The 19,697-nt window shown below is 33.7% G+C and overlaps 3 protein-coding genes across 3 annotated transcripts; 1 reads left to right on the top strand and 2 right to left on the bottom strand.

Moving 5' to 3' along the window:
• Window positions 1-235: 235 nt before the first annotated feature.
• Window positions 236-1,611, top strand: LOC130048778 (ATP-dependent DNA helicase RecQ-like; the record flags this gene model as incomplete). Its single annotated transcript, XM_056145829.1, has 2 exons — window positions 236-716; window positions 1,544-1,611. Coding segments are annotated over exons 1-2 (369 nt in total), but the record flags the coding sequence as incomplete, so codon positions are not given.
• Window positions 1,612-5,757: 4,146 nt separating this feature from the next.
• On the bottom strand, window positions 5,758-8,914 carry LOC125653398 (uncharacterized). Its single transcript, XM_056145828.1, has 6 exons — window positions 8,537-8,914; window positions 8,230-8,417; window positions 7,741-8,035; window positions 7,527-7,653; window positions 6,555-6,685; window positions 5,758-5,904 (listed from the first exon to the last, which is right to left on the bottom strand). Exons 1-6 carry the CDS (start codon window positions 8,912-8,914, stop codon window positions 5,758-5,760), a joined length of 1,266 nt encoding a protein of 421 aa, XP_056001803.1.
• On the bottom strand, window positions 8,909-13,505 carry LOC125679473 (uncharacterized). Its single transcript, XM_048918722.2, has 3 exons — window positions 12,670-13,505; window positions 9,219-9,273; window positions 8,909-9,005 (listed from the first exon to the last, which is right to left on the bottom strand). Exons 1-2 carry the CDS (start codon window positions 13,312-13,314, stop codon window positions 9,220-9,222), a joined length of 699 nt encoding a protein of 232 aa, XP_048774679.2. The 5' UTR covers window positions 13,315-13,505; the 3' UTR covers window positions 8,909-9,005; window position 9,219.
• Between the last annotated feature and the right edge of the window lie 6,192 nt (window positions 13,506-19,697).

Raw genomic sequence — 19,697 nt, 5'->3', positions numbered from 1 at the left:
GACAAAATGACTATCACTATGCACATCTACAAACGCTATACTATCATCCTGGAAAGTTTCATATCCATCCCTTTTGTAGTTTCTGAGAACACTACCGGACAAAAAAGTACCGGAGAAAAAGAATAATAAAAATAATAATAATAATAATAACTAGTTCTAATTGTAACGGGGACCGTTACATATGTTCCCCAAACCTCCCCCAAATAAAATGTGATGTCCTTGCAATCTGATTAAAATCAGATCCTCGATCCGCTCCTTTATTTCTTTTGATTTGTCGCTACTCGAGGATCTGAATCAACTCGCTTAGAGGTCACGTCCCGGTGACCTTTCGTCCAAGAATATATAATTAGGAAGCAAAACCTTTTCCACCAATCAAAATTTATGTTTGAAAAGCGACTTCGGAAAGAATCACAAAATGGCTGCCGAAGAATTAGAAATCGCGATTGGAAAAGTTTTGCGGAAGTTTGGGATCGATAAACTGAAGAAGGAACAAAAACAAATGCTTGAACTGTTGTTGGAGAGAAAGGATTGTATGGCTGTTTTGCCGACAGGCTACGGGAAGTCTCTTCCTTATCAAATGCTGGTGTCTGTGAAGCGTGAACTGGAGATGGAAGACGACGCAAGCAAGGTTATCGTTTGCTCACCATTAGTTGCTCTGATGCTGGACCAATGTGAGAGACTGAATGGTATTCCTGGTATAAGAGCCGTGCAAAAAGGTTAATTTTACATCATATATCCTATATAAATAATATACACGGAAAAACAAATACAAACACGTACCTACAGTGTATTATCATTTATAGCAAGCACATGAAAAACGATCGTGTATGCATTCGAAATAAGCCATGAGCCTTTCAGATCTTTATTTTATTTTTATCTTCTTTTTGTTGGAGTGGGGTGGTTGAAAAATTCTTATAATCTTAAGTTACAACCAAATTATATTCAAAGAAATCTCAGTTTAAAAAGAAGTTAAGAGTCACAGACTCACAAGCCATGACAGTTTATTGTTATGAAAAAAGCACATTTAGAAATCATTTCTTGGCAGGCAGCACTTACGAAGACAATAAAACATGCAGCATACAAAGCAAATGGAGCACATACAAGTATCTATATATTTGAAGTGCACATTTGAAATAAGAACTGTACATGTAGCATATATTGCATTGTAACAGATACAATATGTATGCAATATATATATATATATATATATTAGTGTTTTAAAAAATTTGCAATGTGTATAAAATTAGCTCCTCAATCCGCTCCTTTATAATTTGTTGCAACAATATGCTAGCTAACTATATGGAACCACTTGCTTCTTACTTGGACTTGTATCTATTCTAATCACCAACAATACACATTTACAAATGATGACAACATTTTTAAATTATACTAAATTATCATAGATGAAGGTCAATTTCAAATACATTTGAAAATGCACTTATAAAATAAGTATGTATAAAGTATTTGATCGAAGTAATTTGACAAATCAAATGTGTAGAAATACATTGTTTTTAGTGTACATGTAAGGTCTTTATTTTTGTAGGAAGTAATGCAGATGATGAAAAGGATATAGAAGATGGGAATTTTCAGTACCTATTTTCCTCACCAGGAATTTTGGTTGGAGACAAAGTTTTCAGATCCAAATTGCAGCAGTATAAGGTGTCAACTATAGTTGTTGATGAAGTCCATACAATTTCAACATGGTAAGTTTTTTAGTTGTATCATTAGGCAATAAAAAAATGTCACTGCGTGTACTGTAATTTGTTAAAAAACGGGAAAGTATGGGAGCAAAATTGTGAGATTAACAGTGCCTATAGCAAAATGGTAAAAATAAACTCATCTTTTGTTTGCCTAATATTTTCTCAATTAATCATGAATTAGTACATGTAAGAATAAGTGAAAATTAATGTTATGATACATAATGTATAGCAACAAAAATGTAGTTGAGAACTTGTAATAGCTGCAGTTTGTATCCAATACTTTATAGGCATATATTTTGATGTTTATTTTGCAACATGTAATTTTAACATATAATTGTATAACTTTTAATATAAATGATATTTGGTATACAGACCAAGGTGTTTATACACTTGTGTGGATTCTCCATAGATTTTACAAATTTTGACGTCTAGAGATCATTAATCATGACACCAATAGTAAAAAGTCATCAGGTTATTAACAAAATTAAACTGACCGTTTTCTTAGATTATGGTAAAAAATCTTATAAAGTAACAAAAATGGGTCTGTTAAAATGCATAAGAACCATACCATCTCATTTCAATGATCTTTTTAATGTGTTTGCCTTAGCAGTCACAGTCTTTTGAATTAATGAAATGATGCTACAGGTAAAACACATATGTGTTAATTAATAGGTTATTCGCTTTATAATTTTGGGTTACAAATATATCCAAAACATCACATTCTATATACAAGAGGCCCACAGTCACCTGAGTATTAGTTATTTAAGTGCCACTAGTGCCAAGGAAATCTAGATTTAAAAAAACTCTCCTGTTTTGAATACTAATATTTAACAAACCTTGCAGGGGTCAAAGTGATGAGAAGAAAGAAGCCTTTCGAAAATGGTTTGGGGATATTGGAGAATTGAGATCCTTATTTCCACGTGCATCTATCCTAGCATTGAGTGCCACTTGTACTAAAAAAATTTCTCGTAGAGTATACAAGGTTTTAGATCTAGGTGTGGATACCATCGAGATCAGAATTTCACCTAACAAACCTAACATTAAAGTAGCAGTTCACAAGATTCCAAACAGCTTGGAAATGTCAATGTCCTGGATTGTGGATGCTTTAAATGAAGAAAAACTGCCAAGATGTATTTTGTTTTGTAAATCTATCAAAGATGCATCAAATATGTATACTTATATTGTTACCGAGATTCCAAATTGTACAGTGGTTGAAATGTTTCATTCAGAGACTCCAAAGGAAAATAAAGAAAAAATCATTGATGGTCTAAAAAATCCAAACAGTGACTTGAAACTTCTTATTGCTACAACTGCCTTAGGTATGGGAATTGATTGTGTTAATTTTAACAATGTTATTATATATGGTATGCCAACCTGTGTTGTAGATTTGATACAAGAGATTGGTAGAATTGGGCGTGATAGTCAAAAATCTGTTGCTCTAATTTTGTACAACTCTTACTCTTTTCATGTTGATGATGAAGTAAAAAACATTTTAAAAACTACAGAATGCAGACGAAAAGCAATGATGGAACCATTTTTAAAAGAAAAAGAGCTGGGTGAATTAGAAATGGGGAGTGAGTTTTGTTGCGATATGTGTTATACTAAATCAGATGAAAAGAGTTCCATTTTTGGGGTAGAAAAGCTCTTCTTTTGTCCAGATTTTGACACCGAGAGTGATTTTTCAAATAGTTCCAGTGAGTCTGACCTCAGTCAACAAGATGTCTTGTCAGATAACTCTGACTAACAACATGCTTATAATATATTTATTTTCTTATTGATGTTTTTTAAGGTGGCTCACTACACCCTGAAGTAGTTTCTCAAATTAGTACGAATTGATTTAATCATAAAAGATATGATGATATATAATATGTATGTACGCCAAATGTCAGAAAATATGCAAATTTGGATAAAAACATGATTTTCAAAACAATTTTTAAGACATATGAACAGAAAACACTGGCGGATTTGAGAACTCGATATCTGCGTTTCTTCAGCCCAATGCTTCAACCACTGAGCTACGATGACAAACAAATCAAATGATATAAATAGTTTTACAAATAATTTAAATCGCCATCTTGTGACGTATTGTCATAAAGAGTATGAGCTTTAGTGTAGTGAGCTACTTAAACATGAAATGTTTGGAATAGATATTATATTATCTTATTGATGTTTTTACACATGAAATGTTTGGAGTCGATATTAAATTATGTCAAACATTCAAAGTGTTGTTTAATTCTTGTTAACTAATAGACCTCAAGTAAACATAAGCTCTAAATTTATTGATATTAACTATTTAAAAATTGATGGGAAAAAAATCAGCATTGAATGCTTATACCTCACTGATAGTCTATATACTAAGAATAGAGTTAAGTGATGTATATATATATGAACCTCAACAAGTTAGGAGCACTCAAACTTGTGATCTACAGTTTAGCAGTCCATGTGCTAACCTACTGAGCTACTTGGCTAGACAATATTTGAAATCCATAGAATAGTTTTGCTGATATTCATATTTTCATTCATGTTTTAATAGGAAGTCAGCCATTATGATGATGTAGAATATCCCCTTGAGTTTTATTTGTAAATGAACTCTAACTCTTGTTAATGTGCACAACCTTTGTTATCCTCATCTCTGAAGGTATTAGAAATCTATGAAAGTTCACTTGAATTGTTCAGGTGATTAAACCATCATAATTAAACATTTTATCAATAAAAACAAATATTAAATATGCATTGACTTTTACTACTGTTAATTGTTACAGCTGTATTTCAATAACTGTTATGTTGAAAGAACAATTCTCTTCAGCTTTAAAATATGACTTATGACCAAGTCAAAACATGTACGATAGTTTCATTTTACGAGATTACTGTATTCCCTTAACTGACTAGTTATAAAATTGATGTTGAGGAACAGTAATATCACAATGTAATCTACAATCAAAGTACTGGTATCAACAATATAGTATGTCATAAATAAATAAATCATTACAACCATATATACAATATACTGTCACACTTAAAAAGTGTATGGAAATGAAACCTATATGTGCTTGTTTCCAAGACGGTGAAAAGCAACCAGAGGCTTGTGTCTATGGACAAGAGTGGCAAACCCTTTAAAACAATCATTGAAAATGTTTTTGTTTGTACACAGAGATTTGCATTTTAGCTTTCGACCTTCCACAAATGTAAATGCATCAATATCAAACAATTGAGTTACAATTTTCTGAACATCTTCAGCATAAGATGGGAGGTGATGAAATCCTTTTCTTGTTGTAACATTACAAACAGAATCAAAGTGTTTTACAAAGTTGACAATATGAGGAAACTCCTTGGAATGTCGCAGAATGCTTTCTTTTGTTTGGAAACCTGAACAAACAACTTTGCTATCTCTGTTGAGTAGCTCCACATATTCGTCAAGGGCCATGTTGTTATTCTTTCCCCCTTGTAAATTAACACATCTATTAGCAATTAACCGTTCCTTCTGCTCCCCATTCAGAACACCCTCTGTTAAAGAAACAAGGTGGATAGATCCAATAGCATACTTAGTTTTGTTCGTTTTAACATAAATTGGAAGTTCATATTTCGCTTATCGTACACTACGGTGTCCATCGGCCATATCAACTGCTGAATCCAAGTTCTTGTGCAGTAATGCAAGTTTGAATAAAAGTCGACAATGATCTCCCAATTCGTCTTTCACTTTTTCATTTGAAGGTTTCGATATTGGGGTTTTGGCACCATGCACCTTCTCTTCATGTGCTTTCAGGGACCCAACATATGCATATGATTTGGGACAAAAGTGACACTGGACTCTGTCATTCTCAAGATTGGATAGGTAATAGTTTTCTGGATGGCTAATGTCAGTTATGATTTCTCGGAGATCATGCATGATGTCATTTTGTGATTCAAAAAAATACTCCTGTAAAATTTCACGACTGATTCCATTTAACCAAGAGATCTTGTCATTTGATGAAAACTTTTCAAAGTCAATAGGCAATGGAATTTCCTCATCAGCATTTCTGTTGAATTTCTTGAAAAACAGAACAATGCACATAGCATCTTAAATTGTGTAATACAGAAGTTTGTATGGGCGATACGCATTTTTCACATCTCCTTTGACATTCCTGGCATCCAATAGATTTCTAAAATAGCATGCAGTTCCTCTGTCTCCTCCAGAATCTGTGCTGTAGGTGAGCCTGCAGATAGCCTGAAAATAGGTATATATAAATGTTAAAATAATGAATACAATTTTTTTTTATACAAGCCTGTGGCACTTTTTTTTTCAAGAGGGAGAGGCACCTTGGAAGTTAAGTTGAGACTTGAAAAGCAAATGAACAAGTACATGTAGTTGCAAGATCTTCAAAATTGCAGGATTGGGGAGGGGGTTCATCCTTTGCTACATGGGTTCTAGTCTTGCATTCTTCTCAATCACTATTACTACAAAAAAACCAAAATGGGGGGTGGGGGTGTCACACAATATATCATCATATATATTAAGGATATCAAACTTTGTATGATACCCCTAAATGCCCATACCAATGGATGACTATTTTAGACATGGCTTAGAGTCAGAACCCTGGGGTTGTCAAATTCACAATTTGGTACATCCCCATTTGCTTCTTTGAAATAGGCTTCATGGGTGCAGGAGTCCTGAAATTTACAATGTATGTCTCCTTTTTCCAAAAAGATTCTTCTTGGAATGGTATATAGTTATGAAGAGGAAGTAAAAAATTTCAATTGTTAATGGACGACAGAAACATATGGCTGAGCAATAGGTCATCTGAGTGACTCGGGTAACCTAAGAACATATAAACGCTACTGAAAATCATTTTAAAAATTGTTTAAGATAGTAGATACCTCCAAGAAATTCATTAGACGATGAAAGTCTTCAATTTTAGAGATAAATCCTTCAAGTCTGGACTCTGCTGTCTCTCCATTGAGAACTGACTGCTGTGCACATTGTACACGTTCATCTGTTAGTCTGTCACCTATAAAATAGAATTATTGTTCAATGGGATGGAATCTTCATCTTTACACATACCCATCTTTAATCATATGAAAATCAATAACCAACATTACAAAACCAGAGATGGAGTAATTCAAAAATGTAAATAAATAGCTGTATTTAAATACATGTTATAAGTAATTGGATGTATTTGTAATCGACTTTACTTTCAATTACAAGTAATTGAATGTATTTTAAACATTCTGAAAAGTACAGTATTTTCAATTACATCCTTTATTCAAACTTTAAAATTTGAAGTTGATTGAATGAAACTGTCTAAAAACTGTTTTTCAAGGGTTGTTTATGCAATGAATAAATGCCTCATTATGTCTAATTTATTTTTGAAATAAACTTCAGTAAATGCAATGTATTTGGTTCAAAGTAATGGAGAGTAATTTATCACAATGGTTAAAATCAATGTACATTATGCACTTATAATTGCATGTAATTAACAAAATCATCAATGTAGTTTAAAGTATTTAATTATAGTTTCTATGTAAATGATCCCATCCCTGAAAAAAAAACACATTTTCAATTAAAGTACATTATAAATGTTCTGGAAGGAAGATCCTTGTTTGGGAGTGAATGTATATATACATGTACATGTAAATCTAATTCCTGTCACACTAAAGTATTGTTGGTCAGACAGATAGTACATGGCATGATTAAATCAAATTATAGGTGTCTTCATCTTATGCTCGGCATAAATTTGAAACTGTTTCAAGTCATCATTTCATAAAAAGTGTTGATGGATGGATAGACTAATCAACAATTTGAAATGATAAGTTCCCACAGCTCATTAAGATATATAATAAAAGACGTACCACCAAAAAACACTGATTCCACTATGTGATCATCTTGTAATGGAACATATTTGGACTGCAAATCCCGAAGTAGCTGAATCATATCAGCTGTCTTTGTCTCATTTGTATCGAATAATCCTAATGGATACTAATCAAAATAAGGAACAAGCATAAATTTTCATGTATTGAAATATGTTAAGACATGTCGATTTTCAAAACGTTATTGAAAAATTACCTGTTTTGTTTTTTCACCTGCTTGTGCACTGTATGGATGAGTCAGATGAGCAGGATAAATATTGGCAAATTCTGCTTTCATCTGAGGAACTCCCTTGATCACTGAAGTAACAAAGTGGAAGACAAGTTCATCCATCAGAATAGTTTGTTCCTCAATGGATGGTATGAATGTCTCCAATTTAATGTCAGTTTTCAGTTCATCACTATTTTCCACACCTCTGGCAGTTGGAATTATCCTATCCACAACCACAACAACATTGAACAGGTGTAATGACAAAGTTTTCTGTTGTGATGTCCTGAAAGTATAGGAAAGGTATACTGTAACTAAGATATCGACATTGTCAATGAGAGTTACCTTTATTGAAGTGGTTACATGTGAGAGACCACAGTACATTGACTTTCATTAATATTACATGTACTGCAGTTATTGTTACGACTGATGAACACATCATGTGACACTATAAGTTTAAGTACCAAAAGAACTGCTTACCTGAAAGCTGGGAGAATGTTTTTGTCCCAGTTGTCTCCGACCAACTGATACTTCACATTTCCTCCTTCTGACCAATCTTTCTTCAACTGAATAACATCTTCATCCAGTTTGTAAATCCAGGATGCCAACTTGTTGTGCACAGATCCAGGGCTTACACAAAGTCCAATTTTAGCAAGTCTTTGAATATCCTATATGAAAATGAAATAACTGTGTATTTACAATGGCCAAGTTATTGAAAAAAATTTGCATGAATCAGGTATGATCTTCATCAGGTCATTATTTCTTTATTGTGTTTTACATGTCTTACCCTTTGAGTGCATCCACCATGAACAAGCAAAAAAGCAATACAATAGTGCAGCCCAGACATTTCTTGGCTACGGCCATGACATCCTGTTGCAATTGTGTGCAAGATATTCATAAACTTTTTCTCTGATGGTGCCACTGGAACATCACTGACAACTGCACTGATTACCCTCAACAGGTTAGGAGCACGCACTTCCAAATCCTTATGAAATTTGTTCCATGTAAAGGTCATCATACTGTCATGATCCTTCTTCAGTAACAGGGAGCCTGAATTTCTTTTGCAAATTGCTTTGGTTTCTGCCTGAACAATCTTGGTAGGTGCCATAACCACATCATCAGGGTTTGAGGTGGCAAGCACATCAAGCACAGTTTTTTTCAACATTGTCCGACTTGAAAATAGCTTTACACATTTTCTTGTGAGCATCATTCATTACCAGCGCTGTCCGCTTTCCACTTGGATAGGATATAGATATCTATCAAGTTATAAAAGATGTCTGAATACAAAAACACATAGCAAACATCTTTGTATATATGAGATACGAAAACACAAACAGCAAACATTTTTGTACACATGTGATACAAAATACAATAAACCTTATTCAGTTATCAAAATAATATTTAAAAATGAAATGAAAAATACTTTATATGCAATAGTCGTAATGTACATTTTATTCATATATAATTACCTCATTCTCGTCGGATCTGGCAAGTCAATATGGAGTTAGTTAAAAAGAAATGCACCTGAAATTTAAGAGAAAAATTCTTAACATGCATGCAAAACAAGAACTTTGAAACAGAAACTGGAACAAAAGGCCCATGAGCCACCCACTCACATAATCCATGATGCTTCATATATGTACTCGGAGGTCATTTGGATCATGTGGACGATAAACCATTTTCAAACTCCTTACTCTTAAGTATGTCTTTTACAAATTTAAAATTACTACCTGAATTAAGGAGGTATGCTACACCAGAGAAATTTGATGTAGATGAAAAGTGTAGGTTATGTACAAAAATATTTTGAATTTGAAAATTTTCAAATTTACTTTATTTTGTCAAAAAATACAGTTTTAGTAGAAGGTAATCTGAAAAAAACTTAAAACCCCTGCTGGACTCGAACCTGCGACGTACAGTTCAGCAGTCGGTATTCTAACCTACTGAGCTACTCGGATAGGTATTTAAATTGAAAAGGAAAAGTCAAATATTGCTGATATCGATTTTGTCATCCATGTTTTTAAAGGAAGTCAGCCATTATGACGATGTAGAGTACTACCTTAATGATTTGAAATTAATTTTACATTGCTACTAATTTTTAAGAAAAAAAAGTTTTTTCTTGCACAAGGCCAAATAAAACAAGTAATGCTTCAAAAAACATGTGGTGCAAAAATTGGATTGGGTTATACAGATGTGTCATTTAATTGGTAGTACATGTAGTGCAAAAACAATTCAAAATAATGACAGGACAATATCTTCCTATGTCCAGGGTGAATTTACCCTTGAGTATGTGACCTAAAAATCTAATAGGGTCATCTACTATTTAGGGTGTACCAATGTGGGTGTCAAATGATTCTTAAAATATAGGAGACAATATATTGCTAAGTTCAGTTAGACACTTGACCTATAACCATATGAACCCAAAATAAATAGAGCTCATCTACTCCTTATGATGAACCAGTGTACCAAGTTCGATGTATGTCAAACAAAGGGTTTTCAAAATATTAAGCACAGTATTTCCAATGTCCAGATTTGATTGACCATATGACCGGAAAATCTACTCATAATCAATCCACATAAGAAACATCATGGATATTATTTAAATCAAGTGCATGCTGAAAATAATTGAGCAGACCTGTGGTATACTAACTTCTTGTTTGAAAGGGGGGGGGGGTGCACAAATGCACCTATTTGGTTGTCATTTTGCTCTCTGTATGTATATACTGTCAGGCAGGGTGATTCCTACCAATTTTGATAGATAAGGCATCTGGCCTGTATGTAAAAACTAAACACAGTAAATTATGCTATCCCTATGGTCAACATACATGAGCTTCACTCAATGATGCTTTTTGCCAAGTTTGATTAATAACGGTCAAATGGGTAGTAAATGCTAAACGTTTACTGATAGAGATGGTCAGACAACAGGTGATCAGAAAAACTCACAATTCAAGAGAGCTATAAAACAATAAACCAAATAAAACAACAAAGAAACTAAGCAAATGTAATTTACTATATATATTTATAAGCACTATTAAGCTATTAAAGCAGAACAACTGTATGTGACAGCAAAAATTTTATCCAAGAATGATATATGGACAAGATAAAATCTGCAGAGGCATGATATCTGAGACTGGTGGAGCAAAACGAGTACTGATCACAAAAAGTTATTGTACTTTTGTTAATTTGATAGGAAATGGAAGAACTTGTGAATTTATTAGCAACTGTGTTTATAAATTAATAATTACACACACGTATACCTTTGGCAACAAATGAAGTATCATACAAATTTATCTTTTAGAATCATAAAGATTATTTTAATATTTATTTTAATTCTCTCATCATAAAATTATTTTGACTGTCAAAATATGTCTATGCCATCTTTCACACTATTGACTTATTTAAATGCCTCAAGTTATTCTCATAAATGTATAATTCATCTTCAAACCATTTCATAAGGAAATTCACCAAAGATATTAATGATAAATTGCTGAATTTTTCACACAATAGGGGTTGATACACCTGCAAGTCATACAACTTAATATTTGTTTTATTGGTTTCAATATGATTAATATATTTTTAATGACATATTTTTTTTTTTATATATAAAACATCAGTCTTATACAATTAATTAAGCTGAAGACAATACTATATTTCATTGTCATGTAAAATTTGTTTAAGCTTCAACTTCCAAAAAATAATCAAACTAGGAAACAAATCTTTATTAAAAAATCTTAAAACAACATTGGAGTGGAAATCATGTAATAGTTTTGGTCATCATCATGTTATATGTGTTGTTTGTTGATATGTTTCATATAAGAGTTATTTGTACTTTTACTGAAAATGGTTGGTCAAAATTAAACTCTGCAGACCTTATAGTTTTCCATGCTGTGCAATATTCACCTACTAGAAATAAATCTTTATCTATCTATCAATGAATATTGTTAAGTCCAATAATATAAGTGTTTCTGCTAGTATCCAAGTCAAAATTCCAATAGGTCTGAAGGAAATACTTATTTTCTCCAAATTGATTTTGAGAGTTATGAGTATACAAATTTATAAACACTGATTACAGCCTCAATTAAGGTGCAGGTAGGCTATATTAAGCCAACAAATTGAACATGAAGGATATTTTTTAATTATCGTAATCAATCAATATAATGCATACTTTTAAATTGGCTTTGATGAAATTTATCAAGGTAATTACAAGTGTCATCTACACAAAAAATATTTCTTCATTTAATCTTCAATGAGAGCAATGTTCTAGGGTGGTTTGGATTAATCTCTAATATTTAACCAATTCTTAAAGAATATTGGAGAGAAAATAAATAATATAAACAACTTTTCTCTCTGTAATTTCGGTGGCTATTCTAAGAATGTTGTATATGATATATATGATATGCAATTTCTGAGTTGCCCACAACATATGTCCCTTTGTTGAACTCCTTTCTGTTTTTATATTCATTCGGTGGGTACAAATGCCTATCACAACAAAAATTGAAAATCATGTGCATCATCTTTCTTTGATATAAAATATATCACTCGTGCAGAAGAGGAAATAAATAATAATTTCATATTTGATGGCCTAATTGAAAGAAATTATTTTTGAGATGGTCTGTTTAATATACATCAACTGCTGATTATTAAACAAAATTGACACTTTCCTACATTGTCTCCTTAAAACAAATATCTACATAGCAAGTCTATAATGTTTGTATACATCTTGTACCCACCCCAAGCATTCAACAGAATACTGAACGTACCTGTCCTCTATCACAAAAGAGCTGATATCTCGGAAATTGCGCATTACATAGGTACATTGTTCATTTGTACCTTCATGTTACATATAGCTTATTCAAAAGAACACACACAAAAAACTACTAACAGTATAACGAAGAACAACATGCTTTCTATGTATCTATTTACCTCAACTTCTCCTTGCAATAATGGAACTGTGGTTTCAAAAGTTTTCCCAAGTGATCTTCTGACAGTGACAGGTTTACTTTCATTCTCGGGTGTTGACTGGGCCACTGGTTTAGCAGCGATTTGGGGTAGATGTGCTTGACCACTCAAGTTGGATAAGTTAGTTAAGTCAGAAAATGGATTCATAGTCACTGGCTTAATGTAAGAAATCTTAAAAAGGGGATCCACTGGTTTCTTAGCTGGCTGCGAGACAGTTGGGCTGCGAAGCATTCGTTTGGAAATAATGGACCGTTTCGGTGAGGGAAGTGATAATAGAAGAGTTTGTTGCACTGTAGATGTTGTCTTCTTTAAGTTCTCACGTAACTCGGTGGATTCTTTTTCCATTCTAATTACCTTTTCAGCAGAACGATAGCATTTCTGACAGACCCCACTCTCTGCATCAACTTTTACCTCAAACCCTACGACCTTTTCGATAGTTTCTTTCCGTTCCTTTGACATTTTGAACTTCCTATCTAGATATTTCGTGACTGTTATCGTTCCATCAGCATTCTTTAAATGTTGAATAAACGCAAACCCGCAAATAACACAAACATTGCCAAGTACATAGGTTTTTTGGGGTGTCGACGACAATACGTTGGCGGCGGCCATCTTTATTTGTTTACTTTCGATATTCTCGGACTTTTTCAACAGCACCTAAATTTTTCAGCGTTCCGCAATTCGCTGCAGCTGGTATACAGGTGAGATTTGATTGGATGAAACAAAGGTCACCGGGACGTGACCTCTAAGCGAGTTGATTCAGATCCTCGAGTAGCGACAAATCAAAAGAAATAAAGGAGCGGATCGAGGATCTGATTTTAATCAGATTGATGTCCTTGTGAATCTATAGCAAAAATCATTTTATTTTAGCCTTTAATTACGTGTAGTACGTTTAATATGGTCATTTCAGTACCAAGAAATGAAAGAAAGCGTTGCACGTGCATACACGCGCACGCGTGTATGGTTTCGAATTTCTGTTGATGTCGTTCAACAGGCATTTGTATCATATACCCACAGTATGAATTTCATAACGTTTCCACCAAATATAAGGAAGTTATAGCGATTTTAAAATTGTCCAATCAGAATTCAGCAAACGTGCATGCACGTGCTGAGCAGTAATTCTAACCACAGCAATTTGTAAGGAGTACCAAGACACATCTAAAACCTTAATATCAATAGAATTTCATGAAAAACAAAAACGTTATCGTCCTTTAAAAATCGAACATTTGAAAAACGTCGCACGCGCATGCGCGTGTGCGTTGGCATTTTTTGTTACACCAATATATAGATACACATATTGTCTACGTATGCTGTGAATATCAACTCATTCGCTTCATAAATAAGATAGTTACAAACGTTTTAGTACTATCCAATCAAAATGAAGCTCACGTGCATGCGCGTGCAAATTGGTAATTTTGACCATGCAAATCAGTTAAGGGTCTCAATATCTACCTATGATATGAATATCAAGCCATTTCAATGAACAACAAAAAAGTTAGACTGATTCCAAAGTTAGTGTACAAATTTTGTAATGCATGTGCACGCGCATGCGTGCGCGTGCAGACAAAATTACTATCATTTTTCATATCTACAAATGATATACTACCATCCTATTTAGGTTTCATATCGATCCCCTTAATATTCTGATTTTCCAATTTTTGTACCAAAATTGCAGTGCACGTGCGCGCGCGTGCATGCATGTGCAGACAAAATGACTATCACTATGCACATCTACAAACGCTATACTATCATCCTGGAAAGTTTCATATCGATCCCTTTTGTAGTTTCTGAGAACACTACCGGACAAAAAAGTACCGGAGAAAAAGAATAATAATAATAATAATAACTAGATTCGATCTCGTTGCGAGCAACGAGTGGGTCTTCCGTCCAAATTTAGATGTGATTAGATAAGAATTTGACTGACATTTTCGTTCATAAATAATGATACAAATATATTGTCTAGACGTACAATTTAGCTTTGGTAATGTTTTACAAATATTGATCATTTAAATGTTATAAATTAAAGACTCTCTCTACCTCTCGGCAACCAATTAAAGGGGTCAGCTTTTTTTCGAGAAAAAAGTTAATGTTATTTACTGCGATACAGATTCAACTGATCAGGCGAGTCATGCCGCCCGGAGGCCTATTTTTTTATATCATTCTAGATATATCTCGCAAAACTGAACAAATTTTGTTCTACATGTCCTATGGAAATTTTCTTAAGAAAAAAGTTATTGATTGCGACATTTATCAGACTGTTAAGGCGAGTCATAAGGCCCGTGGGCCTTTTTCTTGATATCGTTTGAAAGATCTTGCAAACCTGAACAACTTTTGGTCTACATGTTTTATCAAAAGTTTCTCCAGAAAAAGCTATTGATTGTGACACTAATCAAACTCTTCAGGCGAGCCATGAGACCCGTTCGCCTTTTTCATGATGTTGTTTGAAACATCTTGCAAAACTGAACAACTTTTGCTCTAGATGTCTCATTAAAAGTTTCTTGACTAAAATGTTATATATTACAACAATAACCCAACTGTTCAGGTAAGCCATGAGACCCGCAGGCCTTATTCTTAACATCGTTAGTAACGCTTGCGAATCTGAACAATTTTTGTTCTACATATCTTATCAAAAGTTTCTCGAGAAAAAAGTTATTAATGTTATTAATTGTGATACAAATTCGACTGTTCAGGCGAGCCATGACGCCCGTAGGCCTATTTTTTGATATCATTATATAGATCTTGCAAAACTGAACAACTTTTATTCTACATGTTTTATCAAAGTTTCGTGAGGAAAAAGTTAATCATTGTAACAGAAATTCAATGGTTCAGGCGAGCCATGAGGCCCATGGGCCCATTTTTTGATGCGGCACGAAAGATCTCAATAAACTGTACAACTTTTGTTCTATATGTCTAAAAAAAATATTTACGAGTATAACGTTATGCGACATTTATCACTGTTAAGGCGAGTCATAAGGCCCGTGGGCCTTTTTCTTGATATCGTTTGAAAGATCTTGCAAAACTGAACAACTTTTGTTCTACATGTCTTATCAAAAGATTCTCGAGAAAAAAGTTAGTAATTGTGACACTGATCAAATTGTTCAGGCGAGCCATGAGGCCCGTTGGCCTTTTTCATGATGTTGTTCGAAAGATCTTGCAAAACTGAACAACTTTTGTTCAAGATGTCTTATTAAAAGTTTCTTGACAAAAATGTTATAGATTGCAACAATAACCCAACTGTTCAGATGAGCCATGAGACCCGCAGGCCTATTTATTAACATCGTTAGTTAACCCTTGCGAAACTGAACAACTTTTGTTCTACATGTCTTGTCAAAAGTTTCTCGAGAAAAAAGTTATTAATGTTATTAATTGTGATACAAATTCGACTGTTCAGGCGAGCCATGACGCCCTGAGGCCTATTTTTTGATATCATTAGATAGATATTGCAAACCTGAACAACTTTTATTCTACATATCTTATCAAAAGTTTCGTGAGAAAAAAGTTAATCATTGTAACAGAAATTCAATGGTTCAGGCGAGCCATGAGGCCTATGGGCCCATTTCTTGATATGACACGAAAGATCTCAATAAACTGTACAACTTTTGTTGTATATGTCTAAGCAAAATATTTACGAGTAAATAGTTATGATTTAAAACGTGGAGAAAAATGAGACACTTTTTTAAACTCCATTTTCGACCCCTACCGAGCTTCCATACTAGGCGCTTCCGGAAATTTTGAAAACCCAGGTGCACAACTACAACATGTCGTCTAACATCACTGAAAATTTCAGCACTCTAGCTTTTATCGTTTTTGAGTTTTTGTCTGGACAAAATGGTCATCTGAAAATCGATAAAAGGGGGATAACTTCCAACCGGAAGTGATTTTTCAAAAATTGAAACGGCGGTACAAACTTCAAATGGCAACGCATCAATCCTGAAAATTTGAAGCAAATTGATCCAGAAATCTCCGAGAAATCTTCTGCACAAAAATCGGTAAGGAGAAAAAAAAAGAATAATAATAATAATAATAAGAAAAGTGAAAAATCAACAATAGAATAATAGAAGGGTCTTCCGCTGAAGACGGAAGACCCTAATAACTAAATGCGATCTCGTTGCGAGCAACGAGTGGGTCTTCCGTCCAATTTTAGATGTGATGAGATAAGAATTTGACTGAGATTTTCATTCATAAATAATGATACAAATATATTGTCTAGACGTACAATTTAGCTTCGGTAATGTTTTACAAATATTGATCATTTAAGTGCTATAAATTAAAGAATCTCTGCCGCTCTCGGCCACTAATTAAAGGGGTCAGCCTTTTTTTCGACAAAAAAGTTAATAATGTTATTTACTGCGATACAAATTCGAGACTGATCAGGTGAGTCATGTCGCTCGGAGGCCTATTTTTTTTTTTTATATCATTCTAGATATATCTCGCAAAACTGAACAAATTTTGTTCTACATGTCCTATTAAAATTTTCTTGAGAAAAAAGTTATTGATTGCGACATTTATCAGACTGTTAAGGCGAGTCATAAGGCCCGTGGGCCTTTTTCTTGATATCGTTTGAAAAATCTTGCAAAACTGAACAACTTTTGTTCTATATGTCTTATCAAAAGTTTTTCGAGAAAAAAGTTATTGATTGTGACACTAATCAAACTGTTCAGGCGAGCCATGAGGCCCGTTCGCCTTTTTCATGATGTTGTTTGAAACATCTTGCAAAACTGAACAACTTTTGCTCTAGATGTCTCATTTAAAGTGTCCTGACTAAAATGTTATAGATTGCAACAATAACCCAACTGTTCAGGTGAGCCATGAGACCCACAGGCCTTATTCTTCACATCGTTAGTTAACGCTTGCGAATCTGAACAACTTTTGTTCTACATGTCTTATCAAAAGTTTCTCGAGAAAAACGTTATCAATGTTATTAATTGCGATACAAATTCGACTGTTCAGGCGAGCCATGACGACCGGAAGCCTTTTTTAAGATATCTTTAAATAGATCTTGCAAAACTGAACAACTTTTATTCTACATGTCTTACCAAAAGTTTCGTGAGAAAAAAGTTAATCATTGTTACAGAAATTCAATGGTTCAGGCGAGCCATGAGGCCCATGGGCCTATTTCTTGATATGACACGAAAGATCTCAATAAACTGTACAACTTTTGTTATATATATCTAAACAAAATATTTACGAGTAAAAAGTTCTGATTTAAAACGTGGAAAAAAATTGGACACTTTTTTAAACTCCATTTTCGACCCCTACCGAGCTTCCATACTAGGCGCTTCCGGAAATTTTGAAAACCCAGGTGCACAACTACAACATGTCGTCTAACATCACTGAAAATTTCAGCACTCTAGCTTTTATCGTTTTTGAGTTTTTGTCTGGACAAAATGGTCATCTGAAAATCGATAAAAGGGGGATAACTTCCAACCGGAGGTGATTGTTCAAAAATTGAAACGGCGGTACAAACTTCAAATGGCAACGCATCAATCCTGAAAATTTGAAGCAAATCGATCCAGCCATCTCCGAGAAATCTTCTGCACAAAAATCGGTAAGGAGAAAAAAAAAGAATAATAATAATAACTAGATTCGATCTCGTTGCGAGCAACGAGTGGGTCTTCCGTCCAAATTTAGATGTGATTAGATAAGAATTTGACTGACATTTTCGTTCATAAATAATGATACAAATATATTGTCTAGACGTACAATTTAGCTTTGGTAATGTTTTACAAATATTGATCATTTAAATGTTATAAATTAAAGACTCTCTCTACCTCTCGGCAACTAATTAAAGGGGTCAGCTTTTTTTTCGAGAAAAAAGTTAATAATCTTATTTACTGCGATACAGATTCGACTGATCAGGCGAGTCATGCCGCCCGGAGGCCTATTTTTTTTTTTATATCATTCTAGATATATCTCGCAAAACTGAACAAATTTTTTTCTACATGTCCTATGGAAATTTTCTTAAGAAAAAAGTTATTGATTGCGACATTTATCAGACTGTTAAGGCGAGTCATAAGGCCCGTGGGCCTTTTTCTTGATATCGTTTGAAAGATCTTGCAAACTTGAACAACTTTTGGTCTACATGTTTTATCAAAAGTTTCTCCAGAAAAAAGCTATTGATTGTGACACTAATCAAACTCTTCAGGCGAGCCATGAGGCCTGTTCGCCTTTTTCATGATGTTGTTCGAAAGATCTTGCAAAACTGAACAACTTTTGTTCAAGATGTCTTATTATAAGTTTCTTGACAAAAATGTTATAGATTGCAACAATAATCCAACTGTTCAGGTGAGCCATGAGACCCGCAGGCCTATTTATTAACATCGTTAGTTAACCCTTGCGAAACTGAACAACTTTTGTTCTACATGTCTTGTCAAAAGTTTCTCGAGAAAAAAGTTATTAATGTTATTAATTGTGATACAAATTCGACTGTTCAGGCGAGCCATGACGCCCTGAGGCCTATTTTTTGATATCATTAGATAGATCTTGCAAACCTGAACAACTTTTATTCTACATGTCTTATCAAAAGTTTCGTGAGAAAAAAGTTAATCATTGTAACAGAAACTCAATGGTTCAGGCAAGCCATGAGGCCTATGGGCCCATTTCTTGATATGACACGAAAGATCTCAATAAACTGTACAACTTTTGTTATATATGTCTAAGCAAAATAGTTACGAGTAAAAAGTTATGATTTAAAACGTGGAGAAAAATGAGACACTTTTTTAAACTCCATTTTCGACCCCTACCGAGCTTCCATACTAGGCACTTCCGGAAATTTTGAAAACCCAGGTGCACAACTACAATATGTCTTCTAACATCACTGAAAATTTCAGCACTCTAGCTTTTATCGTTTTTGAGTTTTTGTCTGGACAAAATGGTCATCTGAAAATCGATAAAAGGGGGATAACTTCCAACCGGAAGTGATTTTTCAAAAATTGAAACGGCGGTACAAACTTCAAATGGCAACGCATCAATCCTGAAAATTTGAAGCAAATTGA

The sequence above is a fragment of the Ostrea edulis genome, chromosome 7, assembly GCF_947568905.1.
Source record: "Ostrea edulis chromosome 7, xbOstEdul1.1, whole genome shotgun sequence".
Lineage (NCBI taxonomy): Eukaryota > Metazoa > Mollusca > Bivalvia > Ostreida > Ostreidae > Ostrea > Ostrea edulis.
This window is presented reverse-complemented; position numbering and strand designations above follow the sequence as displayed.

Excerpts from the sequence above, each read along its gene's own strand:
- LOC125653398 (XM_056145828.1), bottom strand. The coding sequence starts at position 8,914 with ATGTTGAAAAAAACTGTGCTTGATGTGCTTGCCACCTCAAACCCTGAT. Across the intron at positions 8,418-8,536 it reads ATGGTGGATGCACTCAAAGG|GATATTCAAAGACTTGCTAA; the intron begins GTAAGACATGTA and ends ATTTTCATATAG. Across the intron at positions 6,686-7,526 it reads GGAATCAGTGTTTTTTGGTG|GTGACAGACTAACAGATGAA; the intron begins GTACGTCTTTTA and ends TCTATTTTATAG.
- LOC125679473 (XM_048918722.2), bottom strand. The coding sequence starts at position 13,314 with ATGGCCGCCGCCAACGTATTGTCGTCGACACCCCAAAAAACCTATGTA. Across the intron at positions 9,274-12,669 it reads TATTGCAAGGAGAAGTTGAG|GTGCATTTCTTTTTAACTAA; the intron begins GTAAATAGATAC and ends CTTAAATTTCAG.